We start from the raw sequence: 19,431 nt of genomic DNA on the forward strand, positions 1-19,431 counted from the left end.
GTGCTTTTAGAGTGGAAAGTAAATCCCTCAGCATTGGGTAGGCCCTGCCATGAAGAGAAACCCCCACAACCTCCCTACATGGTGACTAATACATCTGCCACACAAGCTCAGGAAGCTATTCTGAGAAGGCTAGACTCAGATGTTCATGGAGTTTTCCATATAAGCCTTATGTCAGTCCACCCCATGGGGGCCAGTGCAGGACCGGTCCCTATGGAAGTATGTACTTAGTCCTAGTTTTAAGTGATGGGGTTACCTCCACTTTCCTTAGGAGACTGTTCTCCAGTCAGATACATCTCAGACTTGTCTATACTTACGGCTAGATCGGCACTTCTGCAACCAATGCAGTGGTGTCGATTTAGCAGATCAGGTGAAGACCCACTAAGTCAATGGCAGAGTGCTCTCCCATCAACTCCTGTACTTCAGCTCCTGGAGAAGAGTAAGGTAAGTCAGCGGGAGAGCGTCTCCCATACAGCAGTGTCTACACCATGCTGTGTGTAAGTCGACCTAAGTTACATCAACTTCAGTTGTGTAACTTACGTAACTGAAGTAGTGTAACTTAGGTCGATTTACAGCTGTAGTGTAGAACAGCCCTCACTCTCCAGAAGTCTTTCCTGAGATTCAGCCCACATTTGTTTCTTGAGATTCAATCCACATTGCCAGGAACAAGCAACCTGCTAGGAGCCTATGACATATACTACCTTGCCTATGAGATGTCTGTGTAAGGACAGACTGAGGACCCTTCTGGATGCCTCTGAAAGTGGGAGCCATCAAAGATGAAGAAAGATGTTTAGTTTGGAAGAGAGGAGATTAAGGGGGAGACATGAAATACTTGAAAGGCTGACATGGGGGAAAAAGAAAAAAAAGATGGAGAAAAGCTGTTCTCTCTTGCCACAGAGGGCAAGACAAGAAGCAATGGGTTCAAACAGATTTAGATTAAATCTCAGAAAACACTAACTGTAAGAACAGACTGCCTAGGGAGATTGTGGAAGCTCCATCCCTGGAGGTTTTCAAAAGGAGGCTGGAGCCATCTGTCTTGGAAGGTTTAGACACAACAACTCCAGCACCTTGGCAGCGGGCTAGACTAGAGTAGATGACCCTGGCAGTCCTTTCTAACCCTACGATTCTAAGAACAGAAATTCAAGTTAAATAGTCATTTCTTGGCTCTGCCCTTTCAGATAAAGCTCCACTAGAAGGGGTGAAGAGGAACATTATGTCCCGGTGTGGCAGCAATGTGTGTTTTCCATTAGGGAAGAGGAAGGTAATACCTTGCCCCACCCCCCAAGTCCTGTTGCTACAAGAGGCCCAGCTACTGGGGTCCACCAAGTTTTGTTACAAACCGTACAAAAGAGCTTCCATAAGCACCAATCAGAAGACCTTTCAATCCATTTGCCAAGGCACATGCACTTCTCATTTCAGGACAGGGCACACAGCGAGGAGACACTGACCTCCACTGAGGCACATATTAAGAATTTATGATCCAGGAGATAAATACTGACCGAGGTGAAGTGAAGAACAAACCTTGGTAACAGAAACTGAAATGAAAGGCCGATCCCCATGAGTTACAGGCATTTTGAATGTCTCCATCAGAAACACCAGTGTCACCATCACAGCCATGGATTTCAGAAGTGGGACGATTTTCCCTCTGAAACCAACAGGAAAGACGAAGTCAGAGGGTCTGGGCACTTGCTGAAGCCAGCCATGGAAGTCAAATTGGATTCTTTCATTGTCAAGAAACAAAACCCCAGGCCACACCTTTACCCTACAGAGGGTCATCAAATAAGTAAAACCCACGAACTGGAGAGAGAGGTTTATCCATTCTAGTAACTAAGGACGCAATTTTCAGAAATACCCAAGTGACCAAGGAGCACAAGACCCTGAAACTAAACACAATCACTTAGGGGCTTTTGAAAATAAGTCACTCCCTATGGGCATCATTTACATAGACTTGTGTTTAATTTTCCAACCCAGACCTCTATAGGCCCTTCTCAGGTTAGATACCACGTATGAGATGAGCCACTTCCCCAGACCAGCTCCTACTGCCCACCGGACAAGCTCACCATTCCCTGCCACACCATAACCTCTGCCACACACCCACCAGCCATTACCATGCCCCAAGGCCAGGCATACCAATGTTTGCTGCCATCACCAAGAGCCCAGTGACAAGCTACATCAGAATGGAGAACGAAAGCTGCTCCAGAGCAATCCAGCCTGCCTGGCACTACACAGACACTTGCTCTGCTCTGAATTGCAATGCAGCAGACACATGGCACAGAGGAACCGGCTCTCTGCCTGCCCCTCTCCTGCAGCAAGGCACCAGCTCTCCACCCCAATCCCCCAAGGGCCACCCGCCCCACGCAGGGCACCGGCTCCCCTCCCCCCCAGGGCACCTGCCCCTCCCCCGGGAACTGGCTCCCCACCCGCCCGCCCCCCCCAGGGCACCTGCCCCCCCCAGGGCACTGGCTCCCCGCCCACCCGCCCCCCCAGGGCACCTGCCCCCCCCAGGGAACTGGCTCCCTGCCTGCCCGCCCCCCCCACAGGGCACCTGCCCCCCCCAAGGAACTGGCTCCCTGCCTGCCTGCCCCCCCCACAGGGCACTGGCTCCCCGCCTGCCCCCCCCACAGGGCACCTGCCCCCCCACACAGGGCACTGGCTCCCCGCCTGCCGTCCCCACAGGGCACCAGGACACTGGCTCCCCCACAGACATACACAGGGCACCGGCTCTCCGCCCGCCCGCCCCCCCAGGGCACCTGCCCCCCCCAGGGCACTGGCTCCCCGCCTGCCCGCCCCCCCCCACAGGGCACTGGCTCCCCGCCTGCCCGCTCCCCCAGGGCACCTGCCCCCCCCACAGGGCACTGGCTCCCCGCCTGCCCCCCCCACAGGGCACCTGCCCCCCCCCAGGACACTGGCTCCCCCACAGACATACACAGGGCACCGGCTCCCCGTCCGCCCGACACCTTCTCCCTCAGCGCTCACACCCAGCGGGCACCAGCTCCTCCCAGCCCCGCCCCGCCCCCACTCTACCTGCCGGGCCGGCGCGGCCCGCGACGCACGGGGGCGGGGCTGCTTCGCGCGGCTCCGGTTTAACGGCCGAGCTGCCACCTGCCAAGAGCCAGCAGCACCGCACGCAGGGGCTCGGGCCTAGTGCGCGTGCGCAGAGCGCACGCCGCGCGGCAGCCTGGGACTTGTAGTCCCGTGAGCCGCCCTCCCTGCGAGTGTGGGGGAGAGAGAGCGAGCTCGGTAGGGGGTCCTCCCCCGCTCGGCTCAGTGCAGGCTGCCCCCCCACTGCTCCTCCCCTGCTCCCACCCCGCCAATGCATCTGCCCCCCAGCCCTACCCCCCACCCCACCCTATGCCCCTCCCCTCACTTCCCCCAGTCCCACCCCATTCATCCCGCCACCAATGCCCCCTTCCTCCCCTCGACTTTACCCACAGTATCTTCCAGCGTACTGCCCCATACGCCGGCCCACCTCCTCCTGTGCCCACACTTGGCACCCCCCCCATACACCACACTGTCCTCCCACCCCCCCCCCCACGCCCCCGGACATGCACAACATTGCACAGGGTTAGAAAGAGGACTGGATACTTTTTTACTGGTGAGATTACAAGTGTGGTTGACAAAGGTTTACTGTGACGACATAATATATTTATTTTTCTGTATGGCATATGATTTAATACCACATGATATTCTGATTAAAAAATCAGTGTTACACAACTCAGTGTAGCACCTGTTTAATGGGTTAAATACAGACCAAAAGATCTCCAAAAAGTAATTGTAAACAGGGAATCAGCATCCAATGGTGTGTTTCTAGTGCGAACCCAGGGGGGTCTGTTCTTGTCTCTGTGCTAGTTAATGTCTGTGTCAATGATTTAGAAGAAAATAAATAAATAAACGCATTTCTGGTAAAGTTTGCACATAACACAAAAATGGTGAAGAGGTAAATAATGTTAAGGACAGGCTGGTTCTATGTAGTGATCTGGGTAGCTTAATGAGCTGTGCTCACTTGAACAACTCAAGATTTAGTACAGCTAAACACAAGGTCATACAGTTAGGAACAATGACTGTAGGTCATAGAATATCAGGGTTGGAAGGGACCTCAGGAGGTCATCTAGTCCAACCCCCTGCTCAAAGCAGGACCAGTCCCCAATTTTTGCCCCAGATCCCTAAAGGGCCCCCCTCAAGAATTGAATGCACAACCCTGGGTTTAGCAGGCCAATGCTCAAACCACTGAACTATCCCTCCCCCCAAAGGTCACCCTTACAGAGTAGGGGACCGTATCCTGGGGTGACTCAGAAAAGGACACAAAGATCATAGTGGAAAATCAGCTGAACCTGAGCTCCTAGATGTGATGTGGTAGGTCAGAGAGCAAATATTATCCTTGGATATATAAGCAGGGGAGGTGTTATTACCACTGTACAGGGCAAACAGAGCCCATTACGGGAATACTGTGTCCAATGTATATGTCCACACTTTGCAAAGATGCTGACAAATTGGAAAGGATTCAGAAAAGAACCACAAGAGTGTTTCACAGTCGGGAAAACCTGCCTTAGGGTGAGAGACCAAAGAAGTTCAACCTATTTTATTTCCACAAGAGCAGTTTAAGTGGTGGCTTATCAGTTATCACAGTCCATAAGTATCTAGTTTGGGAAAAGATTTCTGATAGCCATGGGGTCTTTAATCTAGCACACAAAAATACAGCAATATCCAATGGCTGGAAGGTGAAACTGGAGATAGGAAGCAAATTTTTAACAAAGGGTAATTAACCATTGGAACAATTTATCTAAGGATGTGGTGGATCCTCTGTCACTTGAAGTCCTTATATCAAGACTAGACATGTTTCTAAGAAAGACACTCCCACTCAGCAGGAATGGGCTCATAAGAATGGCCATACCGTATCAGACCAACGGTCTCTGACAGTGGCCAGTGCCAGATGCTTCAGCAGGAATGAACAGAACAGGACAATTTTCCATCCCATCACCCAATCACAGCTTCTGGCAGTTAGAGGTTTTTGGGCACCTGGCGCATTGGGTTGCATCCCTGACCATCTTGGCCAATAGCCATTGATGGACCTATCCTCCAGGAACTCATCTAGTTCTTTTTTTAAACCCAATTAAAAAATTATGTAGTAAAATAAAGGAATCACTGGGTGACATTCTCTGGCCTGTGCTGTGAAGACCAGACTGATCATATGGGACCCTTTCCATTCCTAAAATCTACAAATCTGTGAAGAAGAATATGCTGCCATCTCACAATAAATATTAAAAGCAAAAGTTTTGGTAGCAATATACATACACACTGCTGCTTCAGAGTACATGCCAACCTCTGACTTCAGAAGGAAACGCTCACTGGGATCAAGTTGTTCCATAACTACCACTGCAGCATATTTCATGGGTTCTGGTGGGGGTGCCATAAGGGGCAGGGAGGCCAATGGAGGACTCTGAGGGGATGACGAAGAGAAAGGGCCATGGGGGCTCTGAAGGGAGGAGGATGATGGGGAGAGGCCAGGGGGGGCTCTAAGCGGGGTGATTTGGGGAGGAGGAAGAGCCAGGAGGCTCTGGGGGTGGTGACAGGGGGGAGGAGGGAGGGGCCATGGGGGGCGTTGAGGGGGCTGTGGGCGAGGGCTCTGGGGATTTCAGGGGGAGAAGGGAGGGGCTATAGGAGCTCCTAGGAGGAGATATGGGGAGGGTCGGGTCCAGGGGGCTCTGAGGGGGGTGGCATGGGGGGGGAGGGGCCATGGGCGAGGGGGGCTGGGAGTGACAATGTAACTACAATACCCATAAGGCCTGTCTGTGACGTCATCCCCATTGGCCAAATACGAATTTCCGCGTCCGGGGGCTAAAGCAGGAAATCTCGCTCCTGCCTGGAGACCGGGAGAGACCCGGGCCCGGATTTGGTGAGCTGCCCCTGCAGGCAAAGGGGGCCGGTTCGAGGGGGCAGCCCAGCGCGGGGTGGGGGTGTGGAGCGGGGGCCGGTTCGGGGGCGGGGGGAGCCCAGCGCGGGGTGGGGGTGTGGAGCGGGGGCCGGTTCGGGGGCGGGGGGGGAGCCCAGCGCGGGGTGGGGGTGTGGAGCGGGGGCCGGTTCGGGGGCGGGGGGGGAGCCCAGCGCGGGGTGGGGGTGTGGAGCGGGGGCCGGTTCGGGGGCCGGTTCGGGGGCGGGGGGGGGAGCCCAGCGCGGGGTGGGGGTGTGGAGCGGGGGCCGGTTCGGGGGCGGGGGGGGAGCCCAGCGCGGGGTGGGGGTGTGGAGCGGGGGCCGGTTCGGGGGCCGGTTCGGGGGCGGGGGGGGAGCCCAGCGCGGGGTGGGGGCGTGGAGCGGGGGCCGGTTCGGGGGCGGGGGGGGAGCCCAGCGCGGGGTGGGGGCGTGGAGCGGGGGCCGGTTCGGGGGCGGGGGGGGAGCCCAGCGCGGGGTGGGGGCGTGGAGCGGGGGCCGGTTCGGGGGTGGGGGGGGAGCCCAGCGCGGGGTGGGGGTGTGGAGCGGGGGCCGGTTCGAGGGCGGGGGGAGCCCAGCGCGGGGTGGGGGTGTGGAGCGGGGGCCGGTTCGGGGGCGGGGGGGGGAGCCCAGCGCGGGGTGGGGGTGTGGAGCGGGGGCCGGTTCGGGGGCGGGGGGGGAGCCCAGGACGGGGTGGGGGTGTGGAGCGGGGGCCGGTTCGAGGGCGGGGGAGCCCAGCGCGGGGTGGGGGCGTGGAGCGGGGGCCGGTTCGGGGGCGGGGGGGGGAGCCCAGCGCGGGGTGGGGGCGTGGAGCGGGGGCCGGTTCGGGGGCGGGGGGGGGAGCCCAGCGCGGGGTGGGGGTGTGGAGCGGGGGCCGGTTCGGGGGCGGGGGGGGGAGCCCAGGACGGGGTGGGGGTGTGGAGCGGGGGCCGGTTCGAGGGCGGGGGAGCCCAGCGCGGGGTGGGGGTGTGGAGCGGGGGCCGGTTCGGGGGCGGGGGGGGGAGCCCAGCGCGGGGTGGGGGTGTGGAGCGGGGGCCGGTTCGGGGGCGGGGGGGGAGCCCAGGACGGGGTGGGGGTGTGGAGTGGGGGCCGGTTCGGGGGCGGGGGGAGCCCAGCACGGGGTGGGGGCGTGGAGCGGGGGCCGGTTCGAGGGCGGGGGGAGCCCAGCGCGGGGTGGGGGTGTGGAGCGGGGGCCGGTTCGGGGGGGGAGCCTAGGACGGGGTGGGGGTGTGGAGCGGGGGCCGGTTCGGGGGGGGGAGCCTAGGACGGGGTGGGGGTGTGGAGCGGGGGCCGGTTCGGGGGGGGGAGCCTAGGACGGGGTGGGGGTGTGGCGCGGGGGCCGGTTCGAGGGCGGGGGAGCCCAGCGCGGGGTGGGGGCGTGGAGCGGGGGCCGGTTCGGGGGCGGGGGGGGAGCCCAGCGCGGGGTGGGGGCGTGGAACGGGGGCCGGTTCGGGGGCGGGGGGGGAGCCCAGCGCGGGGTGGGGGTGTGGAGCGGGGGCCGGTTCGGGGGCGGGGGGGGGAGCCCAGGACGGGGTGGGGGCGTGGAGCGGGGGCCGGTTCGAGGGCGGGGGGGGAGCCCAGCGCGGGGTGGGGGTGTGGAGCGGGGGCCGGTTCGAGGGCGGGGGGGGGAGCCCAGCGCGGGGTGGGGGTGTGGAGCGGGGGCCGGTTCGGGGGGGGAGCCCAGCGCGGGGTGGGGGCGTGGAGCGGGGGCCGGTTCGAGGGCGGGGGGGGAGCCCAGCGCGGGGTGGGGGTGTGGAGCGGGGGCCGGTTCGGGGGGGGAGCCCAGCGCGGGGTGGGGGTGTGGAGCGGGGGCCGGTTCGAGGGATGCGGAGGGGAGGCTGGTTGGCATGGGGGGTGAGGCCCACTGCTGGAAGTCTGCGTGGGGGCTGGAGCTTCTTTGACCCGGTTCCCCATAGGCTGAGGCGCTGGCGCATGGCTGCGGAGCTGGTGGCTGCACGGACAATGGGCCCTGAACGGATCTGTCCCAACGAGCATGAGGAGCTGGGGCCGCAGGAGGTGCCTGAGGGAGCCCTGGACCCCCCTGGAGACTGGAGCAGTGAGGAGCCGGAGGAGGAGGAGGAGGAGGGCGGCGATGGCTACTTCTACCAGCCCCTGAGCCAGGATCCAGAGCTGGGGTCGTGGGACACGGGTTCGCTGGCAGCTGAGACAGCCCCTGCAGAGACAGCCCCTGGCATCCAGGAGCGTTTGCAGGTCACGTGGGGGTGTCTGGCGTGTGGGGGGAGTGCGCAGGGCAGATGGGGTGCTCTGCTGCCATCTTGTGAACTTATTGTGAGTAAAGTGATTTAGGCCCTTGCTGGGCGCTGTCTTACCATGACACGAGGAGCTCTGTCCCTCACGTGTTTTTGCGGAAGCAGAATTTGAAAGCACCTGACTCCCCTCACAATGCCCTGTAAGCCTAGGGGCACTACACTGCATCACTGGAGATCATGAGTCCTAGTCCCAGCTCTTCCACTAACTGCTGTAACTATTCCTTGCACTTCACATCTCATATCAGCCAGAGGCTCATACTGCTGCCTTGGGGGCTAACATATCGATCACCCTTTCCACAGACAGAGTAAATGAGAGCTTATACAGAGTCCCTTCTGGCAAAGCTGGAAGTAGAGCTCAGATCTCTGCAACTTGGCTCTGTTACTTTATATACTTTGTGTGTCTCCTTCACCCTGTCTTTCAGAAATAATAGTCTGTGACCCACCCTGTCACAGTATGGCTCAGTCACCTTTTAGCAGCTGGGCCCCATAGATGTTTATGGCTCCATGCTAAGAGAGCTTGTTCTTTGCACATGATTTTATAGACCTCTATCACATGATCTCATGATTTTATAGATCTCTATCACATCCCCGCCCTTAGTCTCCTCTTTTCCAAGATGAAAAGTCCTAGTCTCTTTAATCTCTCCTCATATGGGACCTGTTCCAAACCCCTAATCATTTGTTGCCCTTTTCTGAACCTTTTCTAATGCCATGAGGGGACCACATCTGTATGCAGTATTCAAGATGTGGGCGTACCATGAATTTATATAAGGGCAATAAGATATTCTCTATCCCTTTTTTAATGATTCCTAACATCCCGTTTGCTTTTTTGACTGCCGCTGCACGCTGTGTGGACGTCTTCAGAGAACTATCCATGATGACTCCAAGATCTTTCTCCTGATTAGTTGTAGCTAAATTAGCCCCCATCATATTGTATGTATAGTTGGGGTTATCTTTTCCATTGTGCATTACTTTACATCTATCCACATTAAATTTTGTTGCCCAATCACTTAGTTTTGTGAGATCTTTTTGAAGTTCTTCACAGTCTGCTTTGGTCTTAACTATTGTGAGCAGTTTAGTATCATCTGCAAACTTTGCCACTTCACTGTTTACCACTTTCTCCAGATCATTTATGAATAAATTGAATAGGATTGGTCCTAGGGACTGACCCTTAAGGATCACCACTAGTTACCCCTCTCCATTCTGAAAATGTACCATTTATTCCTACCCTTTGTTCCCTGTCTTTTAACCAGTTCTTAATCCATGAAAGGATCTTCCCTCTTATGCCATGACAACTTAATTTACGTAAGAGCCTTTGGTGAGGGACCTTGTCAAAGGCTTTCTGGAAATTGCAAGTGTTAAAAGTTCCCATCTAATGGATGTTTGTTTAGTGTATAGATAAGGTGTGTGTGTGTGGGGGGGGGGGGGAGGAGTGTGTTACAGACACATTATTATGCTTGCACTAGTTTCAAGGCTTTTCAGAGCCAGGCCTGTCTCTTATGGGGCCCTGAGCTCAGTTGTGTTCTTCAGTGACAGCTCTTTCAACAGGGCCCAGAAATGCATTACGCACTCTAAATTTGTCAGCGTTGGCAGCACTGATTGTGGTACACTGAGTGAGGGAGGAGGGGAAGTTAAATCAAGACAGACCAAAAATCCTGACCTAGTCTTGTATTAAATCTCATGATTTTGGGGGATCTGACTCATGACTCTTTGGGTTGGCAACACTGGGGAGCATGCTGAGGCAGAAGTGTAATGAGGGGCTGTACAGGAGGATGGATGCAGAGGGAGACTGTTTCTGCCCCAGGCTTTGCTGAAACTTATGAGGATTTTGTTGTGCACTGCAGATGCTGAGGCTGCATCTGCCAGACCCCCCTGTGGATAGCGAGGAGGAGGAGGACGACGGAGCTGAAGCTCAGAGCAGCCGAAGTTCCATCCCTATGGATCCAGGTAAGAGAATCCCCTTCCCTCTATTCTAGACTGAAGTGGCATTTGTTGGGGCTAGAGAAAGAGGCAGGTCTCTCATGCTGGGCGTGGTATCAACACCAGTACCTGGCTGCTTGGAGGTGGAGCAGAGCTCCCAGAGTCTGTCTGTCTGAAGGCTTTGGGCCTGGGTGCTGTCTCAGCAGCAGCATTTGGTCTCATGCTCTGACTTTGTTTGGCTCTAGCACATGTGGAGTTGGTGAAAAAGACGATGGCTGGTGTGAAGCTCCCGACCCTGGGAATCCCCACGTGGGCCAGCGAGATCTCAGATGATCAGTGGACAGCTATGGTGCAGCGAACGCTGCAGGCCAGGCAGAGTCTCAGCACCTCTAAGCCGGAATGGAAATGAAGTGCAGAGCCAGGGTCAGGTCCCTCTGTACTCAGCTACATCAGCTCTCCTGAAAGTGTTACCCTGTGCACTTTAATCTCCGGTTATGTATGGGAGGTCGACCACTGCCATCCTTCTCTGGACGGGTCAACAATGTGACTATACCTCCCCACGGTGCTGAAGCGCTAAGATGTTCAGTTTGTCTCCCACTGAGGAAATCTGTTTCCTTGTCTCTTCCTTTCCCACTCCCAGCTCTTGGATAGTTTGATGTCAGTTATTGTGGTGTCCTCATGCTAGCCCAGTAGTAGTTCTCCGCCCCTAAGGAACCAGACTGCCTTCGTAACCTCCAAGGGCAGAGCGTTTATTGGCTCTAGCCAGGTCTGTCTGTGAGGAACAACAGATCTGCACTAGGTGCCATGGATCACAATGAGGGAAAGGGTATTTCCCTCCTCACCCATGCATGTGCTGTTGAGGGCAAACAGCTGTGCTATACCATGTCACAGGAGGTGGAGTCCAGGGTGTTGTCTTTTCAAGAGATCCATTTTATTTAGTTCTGTACATACAGGGACATCTGTACAAAATCCAACACTTTCATACTATAATGCTCTACTGAAAATAAAGTACACCATATGTACATATGACCTGCAAGCAGTTTAATACTTGTGTCCAGGGGGTGACTGCATTGTTTAGTTTTGCTTTTCCCTCATGAGGGGAGGGGCTAGGTGAGAAGTGGCAGAGGCAGCTCCATCTCTGTCTGTGTGAGTGGGGAGGGCACAGGCAGAACGCTAGGAAATTTTGTACAGAAGACAACTGTGGCATAGCAGACAGTTACCAGCGGCTGAGTACTAGCTGTAATTCTGTTGGATGATAATTCTGCAGAGGTGCCACACGCACTCACCCCTTTCTCACACTGCCCCACCTTACATATCTAGGACATGGGAATGAATAGGCAGCAAACAAAATTTAAAGTACTAAACACAAAATTCCCTGCCCCACAAGAAGATTAAAAAGAGGGCTCTGTATACATCTACGTCATCCAGCCCACAATGCTCCATCACTATGCTGCAGTGTGCAACCCAACCAGGTAGTAGTGCTGGCCTGGTTAGAAATGGAGGCGGAAAGTTTCACTGCTACTCCCTTCAGGACAGGCCCCAGAGCTGGCCCCCCCAGGAAACTCCCAGCCTGAAATGCAGCTACATCCTCCATCTCTTCTACTGCCAAACCACTTCTCTACAGGATTCAGGCCATCTACTCCCTGTGCACTCTCCACTGGGGCAGGTGCCTGCTCCCTGGAACCTTCTGGAGCATTTCAGAGGTGGGCTGATAGGCAGCTTGCTTCATTGAAGGCTCTTGCTAATGTGTGTTACAACCCCAAGGCCAAATCACTTCTTCGTTCTTCCCATTCCCTTGCAAACCCCTTCCACTTCCTCAGCCCAGTGCCCCTTTCTGCTCCACCTGTGTTACAAAGGGCTCAGGAACCCATCCCCACGGACTCCTGCATACCTTCCTTGCCCCTACTCCAGGATAACAGCTGCTATGTAGCCAATGGAGGTGCTGGGCCAGGCATGCGGTAAGTGTTTAGCACCTGGCTCCATGCTAACAATCATATTCAAAATAAGCAGTCATTGCCCCAATCTGTGATTCATGGATCCAGAAGAGACTTTAAGTAGCCCACAGGGTGAAGCAGATAGAGAGGCCATTCTGTTTGGGGCTGGGAGGGAAGAGAGAAAGATCTCCAAAGGATTAAAGAACCTACTATGTAAATTACCATCCCCCCCACCTCTGCTAGGGGATACAGGCACATCTAGCATGAGGGAATTCAAAAGAACATGAATGAGCCAGGGTGTAGAAGGAATGACTTAGGAAAAAGGTAAACAGGGGAAGGGAGGGGGAGGGGAAAGGAGATATCTGTGAAGGGTCTAAACAAGGAGAGGAATTTAACATGAGTTAGGGGTCAGAATTAAAAGTAGGGGCAAGGGGGTGAAGTTAAGGAAGAGAAAACAGGCTGAAGGTCAGGAGTGAGAAGTATGAGGCTAGAGCACTGTCTCCCAAGAGGAAACCCCGGCAGACAGACAACACAGAGATGGAGCAGGGAATACCCTTAGATATGAAGAGCAGACCTGATACTCTAGGGCTTTTCCTTTTGTAATTTTCCATGATTTGGAAATGCAGTTAGGGCTTGAGTGGGTTGGTCAGTGCCGTCAATCTGTGTTATGAGTGAGGCCAGTATTTGTTTAAAGGTAGCATAGAATAGCGAACCCACTCATGCCCTTTAAAAACTAGTCTCCCCAGGGTGACAACTGGGAGAGCTGTGATACAAAATAGAGTGTTCAGGAGAGAACCACCAAAACACTGCAGCACCCCGGCCAATAGCACCCACAGATTACCTGCCAGGATGAAGGCCCTGGGCTACTGACAAATACATTCCTAATGATGAAGTAGTATAACTATCCCTTCTATGCTACAAGAGAACTAACAGCTGCACAACAGACAAGAGAACTAGCCTCCTACATGGCCAGCGTAAGGCGAGCCTCACTCAACACCTGCAGCAGCTACAGATTCCAAAATGCAGAGGCAACAGAATGCTCCCAAACTTAAAGTGGACCAAGACACGCCTATCACTTTACTGCCAGTGGCTTACAGGAGTGAGGCTATCCGCACAAGCTTCCTGGACACGACAGCGGGTGTAGCGATGGAGCAGCAGATGCCCCCGTGATATGGCAACAAACCACGGCTAGCACAACTTCGGGTTGAGTATGCAGACACATCACAGAGCAGGGACACATTGGTCACGTGCCCCTGAAATAGCATGTTGAATTCGGGCACTTCATTACTGGAAATACAGTGACAAGTTTGAGGGAACTCAAGACAGGAGCAACAATGGTTGGAGGAAGTGACAATCTTTCCTCATTAGAGCTTGGCCAATAAAAACCTTTCGGGGGTGGGTGGGGGGGAATCATGCTAAACGAAGAAGGGAGAGGGTAATTAGTTGAGGGTGGTACAAAGGAATACAAGTAATAATGGGCTTACATTCAGAGACTGCAGAGCACTTCACCCAGCAAAGGATTAGCCCACCTTATGGGGGGGAGAGGAGGAGAGAATAGACTGGGGAGATTCAATTAAGTAAAGAAAAAGTTAAGGTAAATATCTGTTTTCCTGCCAAGCCAGATTATTAACCAGTGGAATCACCTCCCATCAAGAACAGTTACAATTCGACTGGAAAAGGCCCTTGAGAATTCACTGCAGTGAACAAACCTGCCCTGTGGATGGACTTGATTCAACCAGCTGAGCCTCTCTCCGCTGTTATGGCTACAGTTCTCTGATGCACAGATGGAGCAGGGTGTGGGTGTGGAGGATGGTCCATGCACAGGGCCTTGGGCTGTGTGCAGAACCATGTGATGTAGTCTCTGGCTGAGAAATCCCATCCAGACACTGAGCATTCGGGAGGCTTTGGTCCTGCGTCAGTAAGCAGCAGGGAATGGAATGAATCCTGCCTGGAATGATGCAGAAATGGACTGGTTGGGCTCCCTTTGCAAACGCACACACAAAACAGCGTTAAAGGAAAAAGCAGGAGGATGTGACAATGCAATGAGATACGAGGTACAATGTAAAACCAAATCTACCCTGAAAGAATGAGAATGGCGTGGACAGGCACAGCTCACCATGTTCATTCCCTAGTTATACATTAGAACCAAGTGCATTTCTGGGTACCCCTGGTGGGGAGGGAATGGGGGCCAGGCCTCCCAGGGCAGCTCCCTAACCCGTCAGAGCGCCTCTTGGCTTGAGGTGAGGAATTCTTCTGCTCTCTTGTGAGCCTCCAGGGCTTTTATAGTGTAGACATCCTGAGGAAGCTCAGATTTCCGACGCAGCAAAACCTTCTCCTTCTTGATGTCTTTCAGCATCTAGAGATAAAGTCCATGGTCAGCGCTCAGCTTCTGGAGATGAACTAACCTCCCACCCAGCGAGAGCCCCATGCCCCTCACTCTCACCCAGATCAACTTTGATCATCTCCCCTTCCCCCAGCCCAGAGGGAACAGAGGAGGCTCTTGCTCATGTGCCCCTTGCCTCACCCTGCGAGAAGAAACAAAGCTGAGCAGTAACAGCAGGGCTCCACCCAGCTGCCTATGTTTAAGGAGGCCCCGCTGGCTGGGGAGGGATTCTGCCTACTACCCAAAGCCACACGCGGCCCTACCAAATTCATGGTCCATTTTGGTCAATTTCACAGTCAGGATTTTGAAAATCACAAATTTCATGATTTCAGCTATTTAAATCTGAAATGTCAGGGTCTTGTAATTTTAGGATCCTGACCCGAAAAGGGGAGGGGGGGGGTGTCACAAGGTTATTGTGGGAGTGAGGGGGCTGCAGTACGGCCATCCTTACTTCTGCACGGCTGCTGGTGGCGGTGCTGCCTTCGGAGCTGGGCAGCTGGCCGGGACCCAGCTCTGAAGGCAGAGCTGCTGTAAGGATGGCTTGGTATGGTGTTGCTACCCTTCTGCGCTGCTGCCTGCAGAGCTGGGACCTCAGTCAGCAGCGGCCGCTCTCTGGCCACTCGGCTTGGAAGGCAGCAATGCAGAAGTCAGGACGGCATGGTGTGGTCTTGCCACCCTTACTTCTGCACTGCTCCTGGCAGGGTGCTGCTTTCAGAGCCGGGGGGAGGGAATGGGGGCCAGGCCTCCCAGGGCAGCTCCCTAGCCTGTCAGAGCGCCACTCTCCGCTTGCCCAGCTCTGAAGGCAGCGCAGAAGTAAGGGTGACAATACTACAACCCACCTAAAATAACCTTGTGACCCCCTGCAATTCCCTTTTGGGTCAGGACTCCTGATTTCGCTGGTCTCCCCCATGAAATCTGTATAGTATCAGGTAAAAGCACACAAAACACCAGATTTCACGGTCTGTGACACGTTTTTCATGGGCGTGAATTTGGTAGGGTCCTAACTATAGGCACACTCCTGGGCTCACATGTGACCTCAGCACGACTCAAAGGGGAGCTGGACATTCATATGGAGCGCAAGACTATGCAGAAGTATAACAGCCAATGCTAAATTTTTGAAGGGCGATAAATCCTCCTCCTTCAGGGTTTAAGAATCTCTAACTGTCTCACCTCTTCCTACTGTGGAGTTTTTAACGTTTCCTCTGAAGCATCTGGTGCTGGCCCCTGGATACTGGACTCAGCTCTGATCCAGTCTGGCAATATCTTTGTTCTAATGGAACCACCTATAGTGGAGGGATGGCCTCTGAGGAACTCTGCCTAGGGTGCTGGACCATGACTCACCTGCACAGCCTCTGTTTCCACTGTTTTCTTCAGTAGCTGAATGTCCTCGGCAGTTGGGGTCTCTGTCTCCATGCAGTAAACAGGAGGCAAAGGTGGGGGCGCGTAATACATGGGGTACTGCAGACAATCCGAACAATCCGGGAGGTTAGTTCAGCATGCAGGCACACAGCACTCCCGCACCAGAATCCCCCATGTCTGGCTGGGCCCCAGGGGAATTTCACATGCTCCCAACCTAATACTGCAAAGCACCTTCTACACCTCAAGCCAGCACAAAGGGGTTAGACAGTATTCCTGAGCCAGGGAGACTCCTGCCCTTCGTTGTTCCCACTCTGCCTGCTGAGCAGTGGTGGTGTGCCATGCACAATGCCTAGGCTGGCACAGCAGGAGAGTGCCGGCCACTGGCACACTCCCTACTTGATAACCTGGAACACACCTAGGCTTTCCAGGGGACAGTTGCTCCTCCCGTATCAGATGGTCAATGCCACTGAAGTAAGAGGCCAGCTGGGAGACTGGAAGTATCTCCACTAGCTTGGCAACATCCTCAGGTAACTGCATTTCATGACAACAATAGGGGACTGAGACTCAGGCTGCCACTGGGGCTCCATGGCTGGTCAGGACCTTCTGCGAGGAGCAGCCCAGTGACAGGTTCTGCTCTTTGCAGGCCAAGGCAGCAGGCGTTTGGAACCCCAATGCTCTCTCCCGTCCATCCCATTCCGAGTGACGACATTACCTGGGGGTTCTGCCGGGCCAGCTCCTCAACCTTGTGCCACATCTCTTCTCGCTCCCTCAGCCTGAACCTCCCTCTGCCGAGAAAGGGAAGAAGTTAAACTCTAGGGAAACGTGGCAGAGATGGAAATCCGATGGGGGGCCTGGAGACAGCAGGAGACATGGGGGGAGGGGAAGTGAAAAGGGGGTCACTAATTTTGTCCTTTACAACAAAACAATTTCTGGGTGAGGGTAACACCTGGAAACTGGGAACACCTGGCAGCTGGAGGAGGATGCATTCCATTCAGTGTGCCTGGGAAGATTTTGGGTGCGCACAGAATGGCTGTCTGTCTTTGGTGGGTATCAGATTGCTAGCTGGGGGATAGTTGGAGGGTAAAGCACTTGGAAGTGGGTTGTCTGAATGATCAGTTCATGTGTTTGAGTTTGGAGGAGGGAAGCATGTGGATCTGTCCCCAGGATTTCATACTGAGGCTAGTTTGGAGTTACCACTCTCGTTCCCCAGGCAAGGCACAGGAACACTGCAACTGCCCTACCAGATCCAAGCGAGGGTCCATCTAACTCAAGGTCCCTCTCCAACACTGGCCAGGACCAGAAGCTTCAGAGGATGGCACAAGAAAGCCTCAGGTGAGCAAATCACAGATTTTTCATACAGTTTAAGTCCAGAAGGGACCATCTGATCATGTAGTCTGATCTCCTGTATAACACAGGCCAGAGAATGTCACCCAGTTACCTCTGCATTGAGCCAAACAACTTGGGTTTGGCAGATCTTCCAGAAAGGCTCCAGGCTGGGCCCGAAGGCATCAAGAGATGGAGAATTCACCAGTGCCCATGGGAGTTTGTTCCGAGGGCTAATCACCCTCACTGATAAAAATCTGCACCTTATTTCTAAATACATTTTGTCTGGCTTCAGCTTCCAGGTGCTGGTTGTTGGTCTGCCCATCCCTGCTAGACTAAAGAGCCCTTTAGTACCTTGTACTTTCTCCCCATGAAGGCATGTACATACTGTAATCAAGTCACCTCTCAATCTTCTTCTGATAAACTGAACAGATCGAGCTCTTTTGAGTCCCTCACTCCACGGAGTTTTCTCCAGCTTGTGGCTCTTTTCTGCATCTTCTTCAAATTTACAACATCCTTTTTAACATGTGGACACCACAACTGGAAGCACTTGTGAAGTTGCACTCCATATGCTTTATGAAAAGATGCTTATAAATGTGACTATGATGTAGGCTTTATGCAAAAGGTCTCTTGTAAGGTATCATAACAAAGTTTAAATTTATTGAGTGTGTTCACCCGATTGGTCGCATGTGTTATTTCTATGTCTGGAGTTAGGAGAATAAGATGTAAATGGCTCTTACTGAAGTAAACATATTAAGTGGAAGCCATTAAGGGTGCTTCAGAATCAGTGACCTGTACGTGGCTCTGTTTATCTGCAGGCCTTCCTGTGTACGTGTGGGCCAGCCCAGGAAGAATGGAGGCTGGGGTGTCTCAGGACATGTGACCATGTCACCTGATACTGGAATCCATCTTAAATCTGGGACTTTTCCATTTAGAAGGAGGGGTGGGGACCCAGAGAGACAAAAGATTCCTGCCTTGTGCCAAAGCTAGAAAAGGGGGTGGAGCAGGACAAAAGGGGCTGCCAGTCATGAGAAAACGCCTAGTTATCACCTAACATGTCTGCTGGAACTAACAAGGACTGTACCAGGGGAAAGGATTGGGTCCAGACTAGGAAGGAGTCTAGTCTGTGAAAGAAGCTTATTGGAACATCTCTGAGGGTGAGATATTTCCTGTAATCAGTTTCTTAATGTATTAGGCTTAGACTTGTGTGTTTTTGCTTTATGACTTACTTTGTTCTGTCTATTATTACTTGAAACCACTTAAATCCTACTTTTTATACTTAATAAAATCACTTTTGTTTATTAACAAACCCAGAGTAAGTGATTAATACCTGGGGGAGCAAGCAGCTCTGCATCTCTCTCTATCAGTGATATAGAGGGTGGACCATTTATGAATTTACCCTGTGTATGCTTTATACACAGAGTAAAACGGATTTATTTGGGGTTTGGATCCCATTGGGAACTGGGTGTCTGGGTGCTGGAGATAGGTAACCTGCTGAGCTGTTTTCAGTTAAGTCTGTAGCTTTGTGGGCGTGGACCAGACCTGGGTCTGTGTTGCAGCAGGCTGGCATGTCTGGCTCAACAAGGCAGGGTTCTGGAGTCCTAAGCTGGCAGGGAAAATGGACTCAGAGGTAATTTCAGAACGTCAGGTGACAGTCCCAAGGGAATCTCTGTGACCGAACCTGTCACAGCAATATTCCAATATTGGGATCACCAATGCAGTACGCAGAGGTAAAAATCACTCCTCCCTGCTCCTACTCACTATTCCCCTATTTCTACATCCAAGGACCATATTAGCCCTGTTTGCCACAGGATTATATTGGGAGCTCACGTTCAGTTGATTATCCAGAATGGAACCCCTGTATTTTTTTTTTCAGTCCCTACTTTCCAGGATACAGTCTCCCATTCTGAAGGGACTGGCAGCATTTCTTGTTCCAAGATGTATGACCTTGCATTTGGGCTTCATTAAAATGCATTTTGTTTGACTGGGCCCAGATTACCAAGAGATCCTGATTGCTGTGTGTCACTGAGCCCTTTCCTCAGCGTTATTTACTACTCCATCATTCTTTGCGTCAGCAGTAATTTCATCCTTACTATCACATCATGCTTGAAAATGCTGACTAGTGCCTCCCTAGTACCAATCACTGCAGAACCCCACTACAAATACCCTTGTTCTATGATGATTCCCCGTTGAGGGCTACTTTCTGACACCTGTCAGTTAGCTAGTTAATTCACTTAATGTGCGCTCTTGCCGATATTGTACAGTGCGCAACTAAGTCAAATGCTGACAAAAGTCTCGGTAGGTTACATCTATGCAGATGCCT

At 53.7% G+C, this 19,431-nt stretch overlaps 3 protein-coding genes across 6 annotated transcripts in view; 1 reads left to right on the forward strand and 2 right to left on the reverse strand.

Annotated features, from left to right (window-relative positions):
* Window positions 1-3,142, reverse strand: part of KLHDC3 (kelch domain containing 3) — a 34,935-nt gene extending 31,793 nt beyond the window's left edge. Inside the window, exons 1-2 of one of the 4 annotated variants that reach the window (XM_084624028.1) lie at window positions 3,022-3,142; window positions 1,519-1,642 (exon numbers count right to left, since the gene is read on the reverse strand). The gene's annotated coding sequence lies outside the window, so the exon portion shown is untranslated. Of the gene's footprint in view, window positions 1-1,496; window positions 1,643-2,923 lie in introns of all 4 variants that reach the window. The other 3 variants (XM_084624029.1, XM_084624030.1, XM_084624031.1) reach the window with 3 other exon arrangements.
* Window positions 3,143-5,770: 2,628 nt separating this feature from the next.
* MEA1 (male-enhanced antigen 1) lies at window positions 5,771-11,138 on the forward strand. The gene is made up of 4 exons (XM_084624889.1): window positions 5,771-5,890; window positions 7,839-8,133; window positions 10,034-10,136; window positions 10,355-11,138. Exons 2-4 carry the CDS (start codon window positions 7,855-7,857, stop codon window positions 10,516-10,518), a joined length of 546 nt encoding a protein of 181 aa, XP_084481015.1. The 5' UTR covers window positions 5,771-5,890; window positions 7,839-7,854; the 3' UTR covers window positions 10,519-11,138.
* Window positions 11,019-19,431, reverse strand: part of PPP2R5D (protein phosphatase 2 regulatory subunit B'delta) — a 46,035-nt gene continuing 37,622 nt past the window's right edge. The window contains exons 14-16 of the mRNA XM_084624888.1: window positions 16,498-16,570; window positions 15,768-15,884; window positions 11,019-14,399 (exon numbers count right to left, since the gene is read on the reverse strand). Of these exons, the coding sequence (XP_084481014.1) occupies window positions 14,262-14,399; window positions 15,768-15,884; window positions 16,498-16,570 (328 nt within the window). The 3' untranslated portion in view covers window positions 11,019-14,261. The remainder of the gene's footprint in view (window positions 14,400-15,767; window positions 15,885-16,497; window positions 16,571-19,431) is intronic.

This window comes from Lepidochelys olivacea, assembly GCF_965140295.1.
Source record: "Lepidochelys olivacea isolate rLepOli2 genome assembly, chromosome: 3".
NCBI lineage: Eukaryota > Metazoa > Chordata > Testudines > Cheloniidae > Lepidochelys > Lepidochelys olivacea.